The sequence below is a fragment of the Lathyrus oleraceus genome, chromosome 5 (genome assembly GCF_024323335.1).
Source record: "Lathyrus oleraceus cultivar Zhongwan6 chromosome 5, CAAS_Psat_ZW6_1.0, whole genome shotgun sequence".
Classification (NCBI taxonomy): Eukaryota; Viridiplantae; Streptophyta; class Magnoliopsida; order Fabales; family Fabaceae; genus Lathyrus; species Lathyrus oleraceus.
This window is the reverse complement of record NC_066583.1, coordinates 582674387-582696363: the sequence shown is the minus strand read 5'-3', so window position 1 is coordinate 582696363 and position 21977 is coordinate 582674387. Positions and strand designations below refer to the sequence as shown.

General features: G+C 33.9%; 1 protein-coding gene across 1 annotated transcript; it reads right to left on the bottom strand.

Moving 5' to 3' along the window:
• Window positions 1-463: 463 nt before the first annotated feature.
• LOC127086659 (NAC domain-containing protein 40) lies at window positions 464-3058 on the bottom strand. Its single transcript, XM_051027453.1, has 4 exons — window positions 2609-3058; window positions 1530-1783; window positions 1122-1427; window positions 464-979 (listed from the first exon to the last, which is right to left on the bottom strand). Exons 1-4 carry the CDS (start codon window positions 2796-2798, stop codon window positions 626-628), a joined length of 1104 nt encoding a protein of 367 aa, XP_050883410.1. The 5' UTR covers window positions 2799-3058; the 3' UTR covers window positions 464-625.
• Window positions 3059-21977: the final 18919 nt, after the last annotated feature.

Sequence of the window (21977 nt, the reverse complement as noted above, 5' to 3'; positions counted from 1 at the left end):
AGATTTATTTATATTCAGGAATATGGTGTAAAATGAGAAAAAAACTTCCTTTATATAAAAAATATTTGTTTAAAAAAAAGAAAATAAGCCATGGATAGATCAATTGATTCTATCCATTAATAAAAGAATATTTATTTATTTATGATTTACAATTTTGATATCCGATCATCCATTCAAAATAAATTTAAATTAAATCGCATAGAACGGGATCATATTTTTTTATTTAGTCATTTAAAAGAATCCATCACTTTAAGAGTGTGACATTCTTTACCATCCATCAAAAACCTAGGCACAAAATACCTTTCTTTCTCTTTGCCTAAAATATTCCTAGAGGAAATTTTCCCTTTCACAAAATCATTTTGAATGCACATATTTAAGTAAGCATAATTTTTGAATTGTTTGAAAGTATATTTCCATCAGAAAGTACACTTCCAAGCCACATGCAACATTTAAAAATGGTTAGTAGAGAAACTGCTCTAAGTCCTGTTAACCCAGTTTCATGGATAGGTCACCATTTAGTTTAACATTGCCATTGCTAAACACATGGATTGCAGATTAACATCTCCTACGGCCGCCGCTGCTAAAGTGCAGTGGCCGTGGGAGCTTGGATAACACTAATCACAATCTACTCCGGAAATTTTCCTACAATATTTCTAACTTGTTCGTGACCATCCAATAAAGACCAGTAAAATATTGCCATGAGAGTGAAAACAAAGAAAGCAAATATCATCAAACGATTGCTCACACTGTCAAAGAAACTACTCTTTGACTCGTGCATTGTTCTGGTGAAACGAACGCCTTGTTGAGCATGCGTCGATTTTGGAACCCTTAACCGTATTCTCCGTTGAGCGGTGCCTTGGCATGGATGAGACTGTGGAAGGTCATTTGCTCTTGTTTGAGCCGCTTGAGACATTGATGATTCATCTAGTTTTATGATATCATTCTTTAGTATCTCCGCATAACAATCTTCTTCATCCATCTATATCACAGTGCCACCATAAAAGGGTAAGTAAGAACTAATGCTAAAAAGTAAAAACTATGTTGAGACATATTTAGAATCAATTATGTTTATAGAATCACTTCTTTCATCTCACCGAATTCAAACATGAGCTTATTTATACCTTTAGGTGGCCCGAAGAGTCTGTCAAAGTAGCGTCAGTAGCTGGTCGCTGATTAGATTCAGACACGGAATCATTTTGTTCCATTGAAGGAGAACCATAACTGCTGCTTCCCCGCTTGGAACTACCATCAACCTCCTTTTCTTGTTCATGTGCGCCTATTTCCCTTTGATCTGTAGCTCCTTCTGAGACAGCGCAGTCACTTTCATGTGAATGTACTTGGTTTATTTGACTTGACGAGGCTCTATTCGAAGTATCGTTCAGACGGAACTCGGTGTTCCTCTTGAGGCGACAAACAACCAAAGAATCCTGAAACAAATAACAAACACAACATAGAATTTATGAATCTCTCTTGTTTGTTACCATTCATATCAGGAGTAAGGACACATTCAGGTGATGATTATTACCCACCGGAGACCTGTCACTGATGCAGTACTCATGCATAATCCATTCTGTCCTTTCGCCTTTAGGTGCACGACCTAAGTGAAACACCAAAGTTCGCTTCGTGCCTATGACGTTAGGACCTGATTTCACGTTACGCTCTTTTCCAGTGGCTTTCCAATATCCACATTCAGTAGCTCTTTTACTCTGTGAACCATTTGGATACTTCCGTCCACGGGGAGAGAAGAAGAACCACTCGTTATCTGATTGAATGAATGATTTGGCTGGTTTCAAGCAAATACTAATCAGTCAGTTCTTCAAAATTTCTGTTGAATTAATGACATATATTCAAACATGCATAACAAAACAGTTTTAATTACTCTTACTTTTATCTTACTCTTACTTACAAGACACAAAGCTAGTTTGTTTCCGCGTGTTCCATTTTCTTAAAACATGGAACGTGTCACGAATCAAGGAGATGCATGTTTCTTAAATGTTCACAAACAGCATTTCTTCCGATAATACTAATGATTACTCAAAACAACATTTCTCAAATTATTATTAGTGTTAGTGTTAACGTGTCAGTGTCGTGTTTCTATGCAGTATCAGTGTTGTGTCTCGTATCTCAGTGTAGGGATGGCGAATGAGTATAGTGACAAGGAAACTACTCAAACAAATATATATAAAGTTCATGGAATGCATTAATTAGATGCAAGTAAATATCCAGCATAAGTCTTGCATCAACAAGAAAGTTCTATCTGTTTATTTATTAATCTCCTAAAACGGAATTTACATGTAAACAAAATACAAATAAGAATCTCCGTGGTCCCACCAAATCACATTTTCAATGCTCAAATCAAAACATAGTTTTATTATTGATATAAGTGAGCAATAGAGTTGAAACAAACATGGTTCTAAAAACACAATCAAAATGAATAAACTGTCAAGTCTACATCAGTTAATAATAAAAACAAACAGTTGAAAAGGCAGAAACAAAACCGCTAATCAACCACACAACAATTTAGTAACATCCATCCAACAAAACACAAAACAAGACAAAGAAACTGAAACAAAAATAAAAACAAGAGAAGAGCGTTGTGTTGTGTAACCTGGTAAATCCCAAGGTTCATATGTACAAAGCTCAACTTCAGAAATAACTTGAACACTTTCTTCATGACCATCCAACTTCTTCCTGAGGTAATAAGAAATCAACTCTTCGTCTGTAGGACAGAATCTGAAACCAGGAAACATAGAAGAAGCGGCAATAGACATATGAGGTTCTTTAGAAACCATTTCCATGGTGGTTAGAGAATTGAATTGATTGAGAAAATAATAATATAATAATATAAATTGTAACTGTGATTGTGATTGTGATTGTGATTGTTCTTTGCTTGGTTGTGGGTGACAAAGGAAGGTGGGAGTGGAATGGGCAGGGTCGGCAAAGAATGAGTAAAGAGAGAGAAGTGGAATGGTGAGGTTAAGGTTAAGGTTTTGGTTCTTATCAATGTGTCATCACCACGTGCTTATCTGCTTTACTGCACACACTCCCACCGTTTCTTTCTTCAGGTATTTTACTTTCTTTTCTTATTTTTAATCATTTTTCTCACATTGACTTTATATTTATTTTCAGCTTAATCGCGCTAGATAGTTATATTGAGATCGAACACTGAAATATTTGATTTGAGTTTCAATCAATTAAAATATTTATTAAATTTAATTTCACACACACGATCATATGTTACGACTTAATAAAATAAATATTTAAAAATCTATTATAAATTTAATGTACAATATTAGATCTATTTATTTCAACTTTTAAAAAATAAAAATTTTCTTTTAATTTCAAAAATAAATTTTATAAATCGATTTTTAAATAATATAAGTTTTTTTAATATTTTTTTTATTAAAATTAAAATACTATTTTTGATATTCTATAATATAAATTAAACATATCAATTTGAGTTATCCCAAATCAGTATCTACAAAAATCCACAATGAATATCATAAAAATCCGTAAAATAGATATTAACATGAGTTCGGATAATTACTCATTTAAATAAGCGGATATGAGCATTTTAGTATCAACTTTGTCCTATACCTGCATAATACATTTATTTATATATTTTAATTTATATTATTATATAAAAATATTTTTTTTTATCAATTTTTAAGAATACATTAATGTTAAACCATTACCTATTTAATATAAATATTTGTTTATTTCATAATTCAATAATAAATTTTTTGAAAACTTTTTAATGATTTTAAAAACATAAAATGATATGATATTTTAGACTTGATATATTTATTTTTATTAGAAATGTGGGTATCAGGTACGTGTATTAGTAATTACATACCAAGAGGGCACAAATACGATGCTAATGTTGGTACCCAAGCGGTTATGAGCTCAGGTACGAGAATTTTTTCCAACCACGAATATGAGAATGAGTACTATAGTACTCTATCCAAATTCTGTCAATTGTCAACTTTATCATAACCATACATGTTAATTCTGTGTTTTTATGATTGACAACATTTTTGTTAAAACTTGTATCACAACAAGATGTTGAGCAAGATGTTCTGACATGTTGATCATACATCTTTCCATGTTTTGTTTTACTTCTTTAAAGACTTATTTTATTATGAGATATCTTAAGATTCTCTGAATATTTAGCTATCATATATGATTGTTTATTTTAGACACTCTTGTTTCGTTTACAGTTGTGCACTTGTTTCATAAAAAGGGATGTTGAGACATTTTAAGGAAACATTAAATCATATTTGATTTGATTCTGAAGAAGATTGTGCAGACTGAATGTCGAAACATTTAATGAGACATCGAATTTGATTTGATCAGATTTAGTTTATTTTTATCTGTTATTTTTTTAGCCTGAAGCCCATACTTACCCATGACTATTTAAAGAGGACGTTACTAAACCTAATTGAAAGAAGAAGTAACGTTGGAAATTGTCTTTGTTATGGTTTAGTTGTCATTGTTATTTGTGAGTTATTCTAGTATCTCTTTGATACTTGAATTGCACTGAGTTTATTGAGTTGTAATTGTGAATCACTCATGAGGTTTTTAGCAAGAGTGTATTTTGTTTCATTGGAAGTGTGTCTTCTGTTCTTTTATTGTTTTTCAGTTGTTATCATTGTTGTGTTGGTGAAGGGAAGTGAGAAGGGTCTCATATCTAGGAGAGTCTTAGATAGAAATCTCACGGGTAGTGATTAGGTGAGAAGTTTGTAAAACCAGAGGTTGTTTAGAACTTCAAACTAATATTGTTATAGTGGATTTCCTTCCTGACTTGGATACCACCAGATGTAGGTGACTTTGCACCAAACTGAGTTAACAATTGACATGTGTTATTTTCTTCCTGCTTTTTAGACTGTTATTGTTTCTGGTGTGACATGTCCTGAAAATGGTGTTGTGATATCATATACAACATCTCTGTTATGTGCATAATTGTTTCTGGTGTGACATGTCCTGAACCTGGTGTCGTGACATTGTATACGACATCTGTTATCTATTTATTATTATTATTGTTGTGTGAAGTCCTGATATTAGTGTCGTGTCATCGCTTACGACATTTGATATTTGAATACCAAAATTTCAATACATTATTGAAGATCAAAATATAGTCAAAACAACATATTTTTTCAAAAAATTGTATCTCAAAAATAATTATTATAAAAAGCTATTTGAAGTATCTAAAATGATATTTTAATAATAACTATTCAAACTTAATTTTCATTTGAAAATTTTATGAAATTTGTAAAAAAAAAATATTTACACAAAATTATGTTATCCTATGAATGTTTAAAAAAAAGGCAAAAACAAACCGACCTACGACAAACAATGACTTGAACAACAATCAATATGGAGGTGAACACCGTGATTAATGAATGTTTTAAGTTTTGATATTGAGGAATGTTTTAAATTTTAATATTGACATATTAATTTTTTTCAAAAAAATAAAGACAAATTTGATGCATTTTTTTGAACTAGATGATTTTAAAAAAACGATTCTGATTCTTTGGTTTAAACGGTTTTGGACGGTTCAATTCAGATTTTTCGATTTTATTCTGATTTTGATCCATTAACAATTTTAAAAATTTGACCGGACTGAATTCAGTTCCAATTTCCGATCCAACCCATTGAACCTAAAAAATAAGTGTTATACTATTTTCACGTCAATTAAAAAAATATAACAAAAAAAGAGAAAATAATAATTTTATTAAATTATCATTAATAACTATTGATGTATTCAAATTGGAGTAACATTAACGTAAGGATAATGCTAACTTGTGCCCCAAGGGCACAAGTTAAGAGATGAATATAGAAATAAACTCTTGGAAAATTTGTATTGAATTTATTAGAAACTTATCGTTAATAATTGTATTTATTTTTCCAAAATAAATTTTCTATTTGTGGATTTCTTAACATGTGCCCTTGGGGCACAAATTAGCATTACCCTTAATGTAAAGTGAAAATTCAACCCAAGATGGGAATTTTGACCTACATGCCACTCTGTTGAAATCAATTTTCTATTATGCCACTTGCCCAATTTTTTTTCCATAATGCCACATTTTTTGTCCTTTAGTGAGGATTTTTTAATATTTTAAAGGCTCCTCCATCCTAGATGGCGGACGTCCCCAGAGGTACAGTTGTGGTGCACCATCTGGGATGGAGTGTTTTTTTTTTTAATTTCTGAATTAATTTAAAATTATTAAAATAGTTAATTAATATTAAATATTAATTAAAATATTATATTTAATGTAAATTAAATTAATTTTTTTTAATAAATTAAATACTTTTTTATATAATATTTTTCATAATTATTTAATATTAATTATTTATATTCCTTTTTATTTAATATTTGTAATAAATATTTAATACTAATTAAAAATTAATGTTTAAAATAAAATTAAATAACAAATTGTTATTTCATTTAATTAATAAATTGTCATTTCATATAATTAATAAATTGTTTTAAAAATAAATTTAATAATAAATAGTTACATATTATTAAAAATATATTTATTAATAATTATTTAATATTTCAAAATTATATAGCTTTTTATATAATATTTGTAATAAATATGTAATATTAATTAAAAATTAATATTAAAAATAAAATTTAATAATAATGATAGAAGTGTGAGATTTGGTAAGAAAATACACGAAATATAACGACGATTGAATATACTAAAACTTCTATCCTTTTTACCAAATCTCACACTTCTATCATTTTAATCAAATCTCACACTTCTATCATTATTATTAAATTTTATTTTTAATATTATTTTTTAATTAATATTACATATTTATTACAAATATTATATAAAAACTATATAATTTCAAAATATTAAATAATTATTAATAAGTATATTTTTAATAATATGCAACTATTTATTATTAAATTTATTTTTAAAACAATTTATTAATTATATATAATGAAATAACAATTTATTATTTTATTTTAAATATTAATTTTTAATTAATATTAAATATTTATTACAAATATTAAATAAAAAGGAATATAAATAAGTAATATTAAATAATCATGAAAAATATTATATAAAAAGTATTTAATTTATTAAAAAAATATATTTTAATTTACATTAAATATAATATTTTAATTAATATTTAACATTAATTAACTATTTTAATGATTTTAAATTAATTCAGAAATTAAAAAAAATCAAAAGCACACTACATCCCAGATGGCGCACCCCAACTGCACCTCTGGGGGCATTCACCATCTAAGATGGAGGAACCTTTAAAATATTAAAAAATCCTTACTAAAGGACAAAAAATGTGGCATTATGGGATTTTTTTAGGGGCAGGTGACATTATGGGAATTTTTTTGGGGCAGGTGGCATAATGGGAAATTGATTTCAGCAGAGTGGCATGCAGGTCAAAATTCTCTGAAGATGTTAGAGTCATGAAATAACGGTCCAGAAGGTACAATTTTATAATTATGATGGCATATTTAATATTGATTTTTTTTTCAAAATAACCATTTTATTCAAAATAAATCCAAAATAATCAATTATTCAAAAAAATTACAAAAATAATCAGGTTTGGTAGAGGATGCGCCAGATGAATTGGCGCATCCCCAATGCATTAAGAGGAGACACCAATAGCATTGGCGTATGCATTGGACTCCTCATGAGGAGGCGCCAATGCTAGTGGCGCTTGCATTAGGCCTCATGAGGAGGCGCCAATGCTAGTGGCGCCTAGGTGCATTTGGTTGTTGTATGCGCCAATTCATCTAGCGCATACACCCCCTTCTTTTTTTTATAATTTTTTTAAATTTTTTTTAAATTTTTAATGTTTAAATTTTTTTAATTATTAATATTTAATTTGTATTATTTAATAAATAATAAATAGTAATGAAAATAAATAAATTCATTGAAGATGTAATAATGGGTTAAATTGGACTAAGAATAAACTAATGACCGGCCCGATTATAACGTCCCCCTGTTCCACATCCTGGTGCGTTAGTTTGTCTTTGAGGTCTCCCACGATTTTCTTGAGGTGTTTGGGGTCTTTGTGTGCTGACCCGATCGAGCGATGGCTGGTTGGAAGGTTCAGCGGAAGTTCCAGCGGTATTTGACAAATGTGTCATTATTTGCTCCCAATATCCGAAGGGGCTCTGGCCAACGGCGCTTCCGTAATGGAGTTCGGTGTCACGTCATCGTAGTTAGGGCGTTGGGGTTGGGTGAATTGGGGACGGTATAGTTGCCCAAATTGGGCCATTGAGTCGTTTTGGAAACGAAGTAATGGTTCCTGGGCCGTACTATAATTAAACAATGGTTGGGTGTTCTGTTGATGGGATGTTTGGGTGGTCATTGGTGGGGGGCTACGATGAAGTGACCCATATGAATTATCCGGGCTGTAGACGGTTGTGGTTGCGGGGTTTGATTCTTAGTTTTGTATTTGGGTGGGTGGTATGAACGGGTTACGACGTTGGATGGTTGGTTGTTGGGTGGTTGGCATGAACGGGTTGCGATGTTGGATGTTTGGTTGTTGTGTGTATGTGGTTGGTTGATGTTGTGTGGTTGGATGTTAGGTTTTGGTGGATTCACATTGGTGTTGGATGGTGAATTGTTGTGGGGCATACGATGACGAAGCAAGTTGGCGTGGATCCATCAAATATCGCGGCTCAGATACAAATTGCTGAGTTGTTACCGACCTAAACCATGCCATATATTGTTTAGTGGGTCTTACGCCATGGATAACTGGTTCGTTTAAGATGTGTTGTCGTTGATTCCTCCATTGACGATACATGTCTTTTGCAAAGTCTCTCCAATCAGAATAATCCCACTGTGCATCAACCATTTTTTGATGCCAATTCCCCAAACACGTGGGAGATTCTGGAATCTGTTGTAGCATTCCGAACTGCAGTTTGACCCAGTCACTCTGGTGCATTTCCACTGTAGTGAATCGGATAATCGGTGTCTTTGCTGTCCAAACTGCAACATCGTCATGGTTCACATCATGATCTAGACCCAGACATGGCCTCCAGACAAACTGTAAAACAATATGAAACGATTAGATGGAAAATAATTTGAGAAGTGTTTTTAAATTAAAATATAGTTGGGTAGGATTATTACATAGTCATGTCCAATGTGGTCCAATAGATTTCGATAGACTACAATAGCGTGTTTCAGACACCTTTTGTAGTTCATTCCCCTTACTGACCACCTAAGATAAAAAAGAAGTGAAAAATATTATTTACTGTTAATTATAATATTAAATATAATTAACTAAATGATGAATGGTAAAGTGTTAGACTTACTTGGTTGCAAACGGGAACACGAATGGGCGCTCATTTATCGGGGCGAGCGACGATATTCTTGACCAACCCCAAGCTTGAAGCAAATACACACATGAAAAAAAAGTACAAGTATTCTCTTTTGCAGTTCTACATATTGCACTATATAGATAGCCCAACACAGCTGAACCCCAACTATAAGTGTTTACCTTATTAATGTTGCGTAAAAAAGGTAAATATATTATATTTACAGAATTACCTATACTTTCTGGAAACAAAAAATTACCAAATAAAATCATAATATAACACCGAGCTTTTATTATTTTCTCATACTCGGTTGAATCGTCGGACAATACTATACTGGCATAATATTGTTTTAGGTATTTTAAATTTATACCTTGCCCCTTGCTTGACCAGATGTGTCTCCCTCAGTTTCGTCGTCTAACAAAGGGGCACCTAATAATTCATTGCATATATTGTTGTCTTGGTTAACTCAACCATTCACTGTCTTTCCATCTATACGGAGAACCAACAACATTTACACGTCCTCAAGTGTGACGGTACACTCACCAATCGGAAGGTGAAATGTGTGGGTCTCGGGTCTCCACCTCTCCAACAAAGCCAGAATGAACTTGTAGTCCACCGAGTACGAAACAATGTTGAGTAGATTTCCAAATCCACATCCTCTAATATATGGTTCTATTAAAGGATCGTGAGGTACATATTCATGTACACGGCATCTAAACCGCTTCGGATCCTAATAACAAAAAAGTAAGAAAATACAATTAGAAGAAGAAATACATAATCAACAAACACACATCTATAAGAAGTAAGAAAAACATAGATAACAAAGGTATAAGACTAAAAACATAAAAAGTAAAAAGAGAGAGATAACATACAAATTCCGAGATATTCTCGAGTGTGCCTCTGTGTTCATCGCCCATAGTCAACAAAGACATGATTTGATTTTTGCAAAGCTTAAGCGTGGTAGAGGAAACAAGTGTGGTAGAAGAATACAATTGAGTATTGATGAAGATGATTTGATATTGTTGATATGAAAGACTACTTATAGATGAATGAGTGAGTAGGTTTGCAACCTAAGATGAATGTGATTGGTTGCATGGAATGGCAAGAGAAGACAAGGGAGACAAGGGAATGACAAACTTCAGAAAGCATGTGAGGAATCTCTTCTAGGCGCATGTAAAGAAACCACATGCAAGGGAAGAGGCGCCCTTCCTCTTGGCGCCTACATGTGATTCTTCACATGCAAGGAAGAGGCTCCCTTCCTCTTGGCGCCTTAGTGTAGGGCAATGGGAAGGGGCACCCTTCCTAGTGGCGCCTAAGACCAATTTTTGTGAAGATGCGCCCATCCTTTTGGCGCCCCAGTTACTTTATGGAGCCTAGGGAATGGTCAACTTGTAAATAAACTTAACTATACTTGACTTAATTTTTCTAGGCCTTATGAGGGTCTTAAACCCTAGATATGAGCTTGTAAATAAACTTAACGTATCTGTGTTCCAAAGTCGAACACGTATCGGAGTCGCAACGACAAAAAATATTACATCAGTATTTCTTTTCTGAATGTATATAAACATTGTTGAAACAGAGAGAATTGAAATTGATGGTGGTTAAACTAGACAATATGGTATTAGAAGATGAGTTTGAGGGAAAAATATTGCATCGAAGGAGTGGTATTTATAGAGACGGAACATCAATTGTATAAAACATGTGGCCGCCTGAGGGATTGGCGCCCACATGACCATGACATGCAGGCGTCAGATGAATAGGCGCCCACACAAACAAATGCACCTAGGATCCACTAGCATTGGCGCCTCCTCATGAGTGTAAGACCCCAATTTTGACCCTAAGATCCCTCATGCAACTTCATCATATGCATTAGCATTGGGATCATACCTTGACATCCTCCTTACCCCTCTTTCATTGTGTTTGTTTTGGGAGAGATCACCAAGCACCATGTGATTGTATCATACTTGTATATTATCATTTTTACTAACCAAAATACCAAAAATATGTCTTTGTATTTGCCTAACTCTTTTGTAGGTAGGGCATGATCCCCATTGATCTAGCAAGCTCATATCTAGGGTTTAAGACCCTCATGGCTACAAAAGCACAACCAAGGAATGATCCACAATGGATCTAAGCATCATATATGAGTCCCCATGATCTTCATACGTTACTTTGATCAAGTATTCTTCAAGAGTTTGGAGGTAGTTTGCCTTGGAAACCCTAGTTTGTCTGGGTATCTTGAGTAACTTCTTCAACAAGCTTCCTCACCAATTGATCAAATTTCTCAAGGGACACTTCTAATTTCATCATCTTATGCATATATGATCTACCATGAGCCTAAAAAGTCAAGAGAATTGGAGGTTAGCAAGTTGGTTGATGGTGGTTGGCCAGATGAATTCATCTGATCAAAACTAGGTCTCCCAAGACCCTATATCCTATAATTTTCACCATATGAAAATGATTCTAAGAGAAAAGTTACTCTAAATGACATTCCAAACAACTTTCATGTTGAGACCTAGAGCTATTTTTTCTTGGAAAATCATTTTCTATGTTGAAACATTATAGGTCATTTTGTCTAAACCCTAATTTGAAAGTCAACTTCCCAAGGCCATAACTTGCTCAATTTTTATGAGATGAAAAATTTCCAAGTTGCACAATCAAATTCAATATGTCTACTTTAACTTTGATGTTTGTAGTGAGAGATAATTCAACTTTTATGAGCATGTGATATGAGGATACATTATAGGTCATTTTTGCCCTATACCATTGAACAAGTGATTTTCCTCAACTTCAAAGATGCATAACTCTATCATTCTAAATCCAAATGATGTCAAATTGGTGACCATTTTAAAGGTTTTTGAAAGAGATACAACTTTGATGAATACACTTTTCTCATTTGGAGCTCACATGAAACGTTAAGCAAGGTGGAATATTGAAGTATATGACTTAACACTTAGAAAATTTTTCAACATGTTGAAATTTCCAAACTTCCACCTCAAAATTAACCTTGATCCAAGTTACAAATGAAAAAGTGTCCAACATAAAAGTTGTCCCCCTTGATCTAAGCTTTCCAAAGAGTCCCATTTCATACATTTAGGATGAGGTTTGCTAGAGTTGCGCATGGTCTTAACAAGTATGCATCAAGTGGAAAAATCAAATGTCCAAAACTTCACATTGCATTGCCTTGCCATTCAAGCATCATTTGAACTTCAGTATAGTTGGAATTGGATCAAAATGGATTGCTTCATGGGCCCGTACACGCCCATGCAAGCTTGTGCATGATATTGCCTAATTTAGCAAAATTTCAAGTGTGCAATTATCAATCACAAATGCTATAAATACATGACCTCTGAGCTCATTTCAAAGGGACCTTGCGCGCCAGCTTTTCCCCCACTTTTCAAACCCTCACAATTCAAAGGAAAACCTGAGAATTTTTAACTTGAAAATTGAGTTTGAATCTCACTATTTGGAGATTCAAAAACTCCAGGATACAAAGCTTTGTTCCACCGCCAAACCACTTCTGCAAGCTCCTCGAGTGTGATCAAGTCAAGTTTGAAGCAAGCAAGATCCAGTTCTGCATAACATTGAAGGTATTTTTCAGAAATCTTCTTCTCTTCGATTCTCACTCAATTCTCATCAGTTCTCTTGGATTTTTGGTTGTCTGAAGTCCTACCAATGTAGGCAAGAAGATTGAGTTGCTTTGAGGTCAAATCGAAGCAACTCAGCTGACACACCTCAAAATTCAACTCCTCATATCTTTCTATATATGTGGAGTTAGTTAAAATTGAGGTCAGATTCGTGCTCTACGCCATTTTTTCTTTCAGATCATGTCCTCCTTTTTCATTTATGTGATGGTGATGACTGAACCAGTCCGGTGAGCCTCGCCTGAGAAGGTGACCGAGTTCCAGCGCCGGTGGTGTGCTGGACAGGTTCTGAGCCATTGATCTTGTTTAAAATGTTTTAATATCACACGTTGGTTTTGATTACCATTCCTGTGGCGCACTGACTTAAGTCCATGGTGGAAAGCGCGCTGATGACCACTTGATTTTCCACCTCAATTAATGAGGGAGATCAAGTGGTCCACGTTTTTTCTGATTATTTGAATTTCATTTAATTTGTTTTATTTTTATTAATTCATATTAATTTTAATATTGATCCAAAAAATATGAGAGTTTCACCAAAAAATTTAAATAAAATCCTCTTTCATATTTTGAATTAAAATTATGTTTTGGATCATTATTAATATTTTTCATGATTTAATTGATTTTTTGAATATTTTTAATTGTTTAAAAATACTTTTAAGTCTCCAAAAATTCTGAAATTTTTTCTCCAAGGTCCTTTGACATTGTTTGACCTATGATAAATCTCATGGCCATTTCTTTGGTGTTTTGATGAGATTTTAGGAATTTGACAAACCATATTTAATTTAATGCATTATTTTTAGTATTTTTAAATTGAATAAGTGCTAAATAATTGTATTGAGCCATTTTGATTGTTTGTATAAGTTTGACTTGTGTTGTTGGGCCTTGGTCAAGGTTGATTTGATTTTGTTAGGTTAAGATCATTGGATTTAGGGGATTGATGGAATGTACATTCCATCTCCCAAAATGAATGAACGATCTTAATTTGGTAAAAGTCCTCCTTTGTCCAATTTGAGTTTTGATCCATTCCCCTCCCTCTTCATCTAATTCCCCTTCTTTATGCATCCATTTCATTTGACCTATGATATCTCAACATCCTAAGGCTAGTTGATTGCAAAATCAACATAAGTATGGATGAGATTATGCCACCTCTTTTGCATATTCTTTTTGTGTGTGGTATGTTTCATGAGCATAGCCCATTATACTATGTCTCTAACATGCATTAACACCAAAATTCTATTGCCCGACCTCAGATAGTTGTGACTTCTACATAAGTCCAATCACGATTGCTTAACATAGCGCTAAATTTTTGACACAAAAGGCATAACATTCTAGTTAGTGAGATTGTAAGTCTCCCCTCTTTCATGGTATTGTGTGGAAACTTGACCTTTTTTCCTTCCTTTGGAAGATGTCTTGGTTCAAGGATCTATGCTTGTGATAAGTGGGTTGAGTGTTCTCCAAAGAATGACTTAAACAAAAAAAAGCAAAAATAATACTAACTTCTAACTCATTAACAACTAACATTTTATTTCAAGTCTTTTACTTTTAATGCACTTTATCTTTAAGCTTTATTCATTTGCCATTATACATACCATTCTAATTGTTTATGCTAATGTCATTTTCACTTTGTCCATTTGAACCATATTTTGTGATATATTTTGCTTGTGTATACTTTGTTTGCTTGTGTGGTCTTTGGCCATTAATGTACATAATAAGAACAAAAACCCTAAAAAAAACTTCTTGTGTGGACTATTGGTTGGATCTGAGACAATTGGACTTAGAATTTAGGCAACACTCTCTATACAAAGGACTTGGCCAATGCCAACTTTCATGTAACCAAGTGATTGCAATTTGAAACTTCATCTGATACATCATTGAAGATCCCTTTGAATTCATCTGCAACATGATCATTTTGAAGCTGTTAGTTTGAACCAGTGATTTGTGGAATTCATCTGTTACATGGGCAAATGTGAAGGAGATCATGGAGTGGGTAAAGCTTGGATGTGGCTATCTTTATTTGATGTCTTACTCTTCAAGTTAATATTGTGTGCATTGTTTGTTGCTTGATTCTAATGTCCAAGGGAATTTGGGGTTTCTATATGACATTCTTGTCTATTGGATTGCAGCCCATTGGCCAGATCTTTTAAACTCTTAACTTTTAAATTTATACTTAGGATTAGTCTCTTCATCTCCTCCCCATCTCTTTAATTTCAAAACATCTCCCTCCTTTTAAAAACTTATTTGCTTGTGTTTGTCTTTTTAACTTAGACCCTTTGCAAATTAGAAACTTTGGCCTTATGCCATTGTATTTTCAAACTTCTTTTCTTAAATCAAACTTGTAAATAAACTTAACTATACTTGACTTAATTTTTCAAACTTCTTTTTGTAAATCAAACTTGTAATCAAACTTGTAAAAAGAACCAACTCATTCAAACCATTTTCTAGGCCCTTGTGCCTTTCAAACTTAATTTTTGATTAAAAGAATGCATCCACTTTGAAATTTGTATCACGAACTACGAGGTTTTGATCCCTCATTTTTATGTTGATACGTAGGCACAAGTCCGAAGGTCTTGTCAAACACAAAAATATAATTAATAAATTCTTTTCTCATCCCCTTATTCTATTTGTTTGTAAACATCACTTTGTACAAAATACATATGCACACAAGAAAGGGCTCCCTAGGAGTACCTAAGACACTTTGGGTGCTAACACCTTCCCTTTGTGTAACCAACCCCCTTACCTGTAATCTCTGACATTTTATTAGTTTTGATTTGAAAACTTCTTATTTTTGGGTTTTGTTCGTACTTTTCCCTTTTCCCTTGGAAACAATAAAAGCGTTGTGACGACTCTTGTTATTTGATGTCTTGCTTATCCATATCTTGATGATCATGAATTTACCGCTATAATGAGGCCCAATGTAGGCGCCACTAGCATTGGCGCCTCCTCATGAGGAGCCCAATGCATGCGCCAATGCTATTGGCGCCTCCTCTTAATGCCTTGGGGATGTGCCAATTCATCTAGCGCATCATCTACCAAACCTGGTTATTTTGGTAATTTTTTTTAATAATTGGTTATTTTGGATTTTTTTAAAAAAAAATAATTATTTTGAAAAAAAAATCTTTAATATTAAGATGATAAAAATATTAAGTAGTTTCTAGTGGTGGCTAACACATATTTAAAAATTAATGCCCTCAATACCATTAATGTGGATCCGTGCCTAGTCAGTTGGGAGATACGTCTCATTAGAAATATTTGTTTTTGAGAAAAATAACCTTAAATATAATATTTTAATTCACTTCTAATTAAAATTAATTTATCAAATAAAATAGTTACATTTTTAAGTAAACATTAATATATATATATATAATTAGAAACTTTTTTTATATAAGTTTGGCATTAACCCAAAAAATATATATTAAAAAAGAAATAAGTATAAAAATGAGAAGAACATAAAATCAAAACCTCAAACCTATCGGATCTTAAAGATAGACAATCTTAACCGGTTCAATAGTCCGATGAACATCATTCCATCAAGTAAAATTAGTGATATATAATCCTAAGTGTGTGTTTGTTTCGAGTTATAAAATAGGATTCCTTAGAATCATATTTCCGGGATTATTATTTTCAGGATAATATTCCTAAGCATGTGTTTGACCAAATATTAGATTTTCTAGGAATGTCTACGAGTTTAATTTAATTAAAAAATTATAAAAAATAAAAATAAAATAAATGTGAGTATTAGTGAGAAGTTAGAGTTACTTGAATTTTATTCTCATGAGAATTATAGAATCCCACCCTTTAACACAAGAATAATTAAAGAAAAAATTATGTGTAAAATAAATTCCTGTGAATAAGGAATACCCAGGAACAACTTTTAGAAACTTGAAACAAATGTGAGATTATTGTATTTCCAATATCATATTCCCGGGAATGTTATTTTATAAACACATCATAAGTTAATCAGCTTATCAGCATAGTGATTTCCTTCCCTATATATGAGTAGTAAAAAAATTAAAATTTCCTAGTTGCCCCATTTGTTTATAATTTTCCAAGGCACCACACATGGGTTACTGAACGCCAACACGACTAATTTAAAGTCTGACTATAACTAAATATTAGACCAACCATGAGCATACCATGCTCAATAGCCAAAATCACTCCCATAAACTCTGCAAAAAGTGCATTCACATTGCTTAAATTACACACAAAGCTCCAAACATGATTTTTAAAATGACCCCCGAAGATTCCCCCATAAACTGCCTTAACCGGGACTTCACAAGAAGCTCTATCCACATTAACCTTCATCCACCCTCTAGATGGAGGACTTCAAATAACATGTGTACACACACATATGAGGTTTAGGATGATTGATAGAAATATAAAACTTCTTAAAGATTTCAAAATCACCAATAGCCAAAGTAGATGATCCATTTGATGAATTACTAGCTAGCTATGAAAGAGAGTAGATGAAAGAGCAAATACTTCTCCAAAAAAAAGTTGTTATGAAACCTGGCATGATTACGAGCACGTCAAATGTCGTTGACCGCAGCAATAGCTGAAGCATAAAAAACAACCTTTCACTGAGCAGAAACATGCCTGCTCATAGCCAACAAACAATCATCTAGATTAACGATTCCCGAATTCACATTTAGCATGTTGCACATCCAATTTCAAACCTGTAAAGAATAAGTGTAGCTAAAAAAGAGATGAGAGATTAATTTCTCACTTTGGAAATAAAGATTACAAACCGAGGGGTCAGTCACACCGCATTTATGAAGCACATCGTCTATTGGCAATCTATTTTTTTTATTAATCTCCAAATAAGAATAGATTGAGGAGGAGGAATATAAACATCACAAATAGTTTCTTGTTTAAACATACACAAGAAGTTTCTTGTTTAAGAGGCTTATACGTACGAATGACGAATCAAGTTGGCGTAGATCCATCAAATACCGCAGCTTATATACAAATTGCTGAGTTGTTACCGACCTAAACCATGCCATATATTATTGAGTGGGTCTTGCACCATGGATGACCAGTTCGTTCAAGATGTGTTGTCGTCGATTCCTCCATTGACGGCACATGTCTTTTGCAAAGTCTCTCCAGTCAGAATAATCCCACTGTGCATCAACCTTTTTTTGATGTCAATTCCCTAAACACATGGGAGATTCTGGAATCTGTTGTAGCATTCCGAACTGCAGTTTGACCCGGTCACTCTGGTGTATTTCCATAATAGTGAATTGGATAATCGGTGTCTTTGCTGTCCAAACTGCAGCATCGTCATGGTTCACATCATGATCCAGACCTAGATATGACCTCTAGACAAACTGTAAAACAATACGAAACGATTAGATGGAAAATAATTTGAGAAGTATTTTTAAATTAAAACATAGTTGGGTAGGATTATTACATTGTCATGTCCAATATAGTCCAATAGATTTCGATTGACTACAATAGCGTGTTCCGGACACCTGTTGTAGTTCATTCCCCTTACTGACCACCTAAGATAAAAAAGAAGTGAAAAATATTATTTACTGTTAATTATAATATTAAATATAATTAACTAAATGGTGAATGGTGAATATTATACTTATTTGGTTGCAAACGGGAACACGAATGGGCGCTCATTTATCGGGGCGAGCGACGACATTCTTCACCAACCCCAAGCTTGAAGCAAATACGCACATGAAAAAAGTACATGTATTCTTTTTTGCAGTTCTACACATTGCACTATATAGATGGGCCAACACAGCTCAACCCCAACTATAAGTGTTTACCTTATTAATGTTGCGTAATAAAGGTAAATACATTATATTTACATAATTACCTGTACTTTCTGGAAATAAAAAATTACCAAATAAAATCATAATATAACACCGAGCTTTTATTATTTTCTCATACTCAGTTGAACCGTCGGACAATACTATACTGGCATAATATTGTTTTAGGTATTTTAAATTTATACCTTACCCCCTTGCTTGATCGGATGTGTCTCCCTTAGTTTTGTCATCTAACAAAGGGGCACCCAATAATTTATTGCAGATATTATTGTCTTGGTTAACTCGACCATTCACTGCCTTTCCATATATACAGAGACCTAACAACATGTACACGCCCTCAAGTCTGACGGTACACTCACCAATTGGAAGGTGAAATATGTGGGTCTCGGGTCTCCACCTCTCCAACAAAGCCAGAATGAACTTGTAGTCCACCGAGTACGAAACAATGTTGAGTAGATTTCCAAATCCACATCCTCTAATATATGGTTCTATTAAAGGATCATGGGGTACATACTCATGTACACGACATCTAAGCCGCTTCGGATCCTAATAACAAAAAAGTAAGAAAATATAATTAGAAGAAGAAATACTTAATCAACAAACATACATCTATAAGAAGTAAGAAAAACATAGATAATAAAGGTATAAGACTAAAAACATAAAAAGTAAAAAGAGAGAGATAACATACAAATGCCGAGATATTCTCGAGTGTGCCTCTGTGTTCATCGCCCATAGTCAACAAAGACATGATTTGATTTTGCAAAGCTTGAGTGTGGTAGAGGAAACAAGTGTGGTATAAGAATATAATTGAGTATTGATGAAGATGATTTGATATTGTTGATATGAGAGGCTATTTATAGATGAATGAGTGAGTAGGTTTGCAACCTAAGATGAATGTGATTGGTTGCATGGAATGGCAAGAGAAGACAAGGGAAACAAGGGAATGACAAACTTCAAAAAGCATGTGAGAGAAAGCATGTGAGGAATCTCTTCTAGGTGCATGTGAAGAAACCACATGCAAGGGAAGAGGCGCCCTTCCTCTTGGCGCCTACATGTGATTCTTCACATGCAAGGAAGATGCGCCCTTCCTCTTGGCGCCTTAGTGTAGGGCAATGGGAAGGGGCGCCCTTCCTAGTGGCGCCTAAGACCAATTTTTGTGATGAGGCGCCCATCCTTTTAGCGCTCCAGTTACTTTATGGTGCCTAGGTGGGAATCTTATGGCTCAGGCTTCAGAGATTCCTTGATTCCCTGGCGCATGTGTGTTCTTGTCACTCTTTTCTCTACATGGTTGATTCTTTCTACTACATGCATGGTCAAGTCTGTACAGACAATGACAAAGTTATCAACGCAACGACCAAGTTAGCAATGACCAAGCTATTTATGCCGTGCAGATGAACAACTTAGCAATGCATTCAATTCCATTAAAGCTATCTACATATTTAATATTTCAACAAAATGTCTTCCATACAACATTACATGATCAGTGCCCATGTCGAAGGTGAAATATTTGATCACCAGTTGTTCGGTTTTTGTTTTCTAAAACACAGAGGTAACTAGGTTTACAATAAATCGACGATCAAATTTTTCACATCTGAAACAAAGAATAGAAAAGAAACTACATTGCAGTAATGTGGTCCAAATCATCTATAAAAATCCGATTTGGTTTACAGAAAACCAGGTAAAATTTTATCAGAAGAAGATTCGAGATGATGATGATGTTCAACATATGTTTGTCAGTCACGAACAATCCGGTTACAACGATATATAGTTGTATATATTACCACATCAACAACAGGTGTCTCAGTACATTGATCAGTCACAAATGTTTTGTGAGACTGATGACGAACAAGCTGAGGTGAATGTTTCAGATGACGAAGAAGAAGAAGCTGAGATCATGGTTGATTCGATGGTGAACGCTGAAGAGGAAGAGGAGCCAATACCAGCAAGTCATGTATACTGCCCACCCCAACACATGACAAGGTTGAATTTGGGTTCAGATGAACCTTCAGCAGATGTATGGTACAATCCTTATGTGCAGATGCAAGGATCTTTGAAACAAGGAGACACATTTCGCACAAAAGAGGAATGTGTAAAAGCCATTAAGAAATTCCACATGCAACTATCAGCTGATTTCAGAGTTGACAGAACTGACGCATCGAGGTATAAAGTTTATTGTCTGAATGAGCACTGCCTTTTTAGGTTGTCAGCTTCGTACCGGAAGAGGAGCGAGTCTTGGGAGATTGGATCAATGGGTCCAGATCACACATGCATGCTGACAAACCCAATGCAGGATCATCGTAAATTAAGCTCTCAGCTAATATGCGATAAAATATTGTCTGTCATTGGCGATAATCCATCGTTAAAGGTGAGTACAATAATCTCTCATATTAGGGAAGAGTACGAGTACACTCCATCATATAAGAAGACATGGATAACTAGGACAAAAGCTGTTGAAAAAGTGTTTGGCAATTGGAAGGAGTCTTACAAACAACTTCCAAAATACCTGTTGGCTCTAAAACAATATGCTCCCGGGACAATTGTCAAGATGGAAACATTGCCCGCCTATACACCAGATGGTACGTGTGCTGTTGGAAATAGAATATTTCACCGTCTATTCTGGGCGTATCAACCATGTATCATAGATTTTTCTTTCTGTAAACCAATTATACAAATTGATGGTACATGGTTGTACGGAAAATACAAAGGAATGTTACTGATGGCAGTGGCACAAGATGGGAACATCAATATTTTTCCAATCGCCTTTGCCCTAGTTGAAGGGTAGACTGTTTATGGATGGAGTTTTTTCCTAAGAAATCTCCGATTGCACGTTACACCTCAGTCTAACTTGTGTTTGATCTCCGACAGACACCCTTCAATCATCAGTGCATATAATAACATTGACAACAGCTGGAAAAATCCTCCTTCGATGCATGTGTTCTGTATTAGACCTATTGCTCAGAATTTTATGCGGGAAATAAAAGATAAGACGTTGCGGAAGAAGGTTGTTAATGCAGGTTACGCATTATCAGAACCTTGTTTCAAACGCTACAGTGAGGAAATAAGATTGTCAAACGAAGATGCGGTACGGTGGATCGATAGTATTCCATTGGAGAAGTGGAATAGGGCATACCACAACGGTCAACGTTGGGGCCACATTACAACAAATCTTGTGGAATCAATGAACTTTGTCTTCAAAGGCATCCGTAACCTATCAATAACCGCTTTGGTGCAGGCTACATATTTCAGACT

What these genes read in the sequence shown, in the direction of transcription:
- LOC127086659 (XM_051027453.1), bottom strand. Translation starts at nt 2,798, where the DNA reads ATGGAAATGGTTTCTAAAGAACCTCATATGTCTATTGCCGCTTCTTCT. An exon ending in GCATCAGTGACAGGTCTCCG is followed by an intron (nt 1,428 to 1,529) that starts GTGGGTAATAAT and finishes TATTTGTTTCAG; the next exon opens with GATTCTTTGGTTGTTTGTCG. An exon ending in ACTCTTCGGGCCACCTAAAG is followed by an intron (nt 980 to 1,121) that starts GTATAAATAAGC and finishes ACTGTGATATAG; the next exon opens with ATGGATGAAGAAGATTGTTA.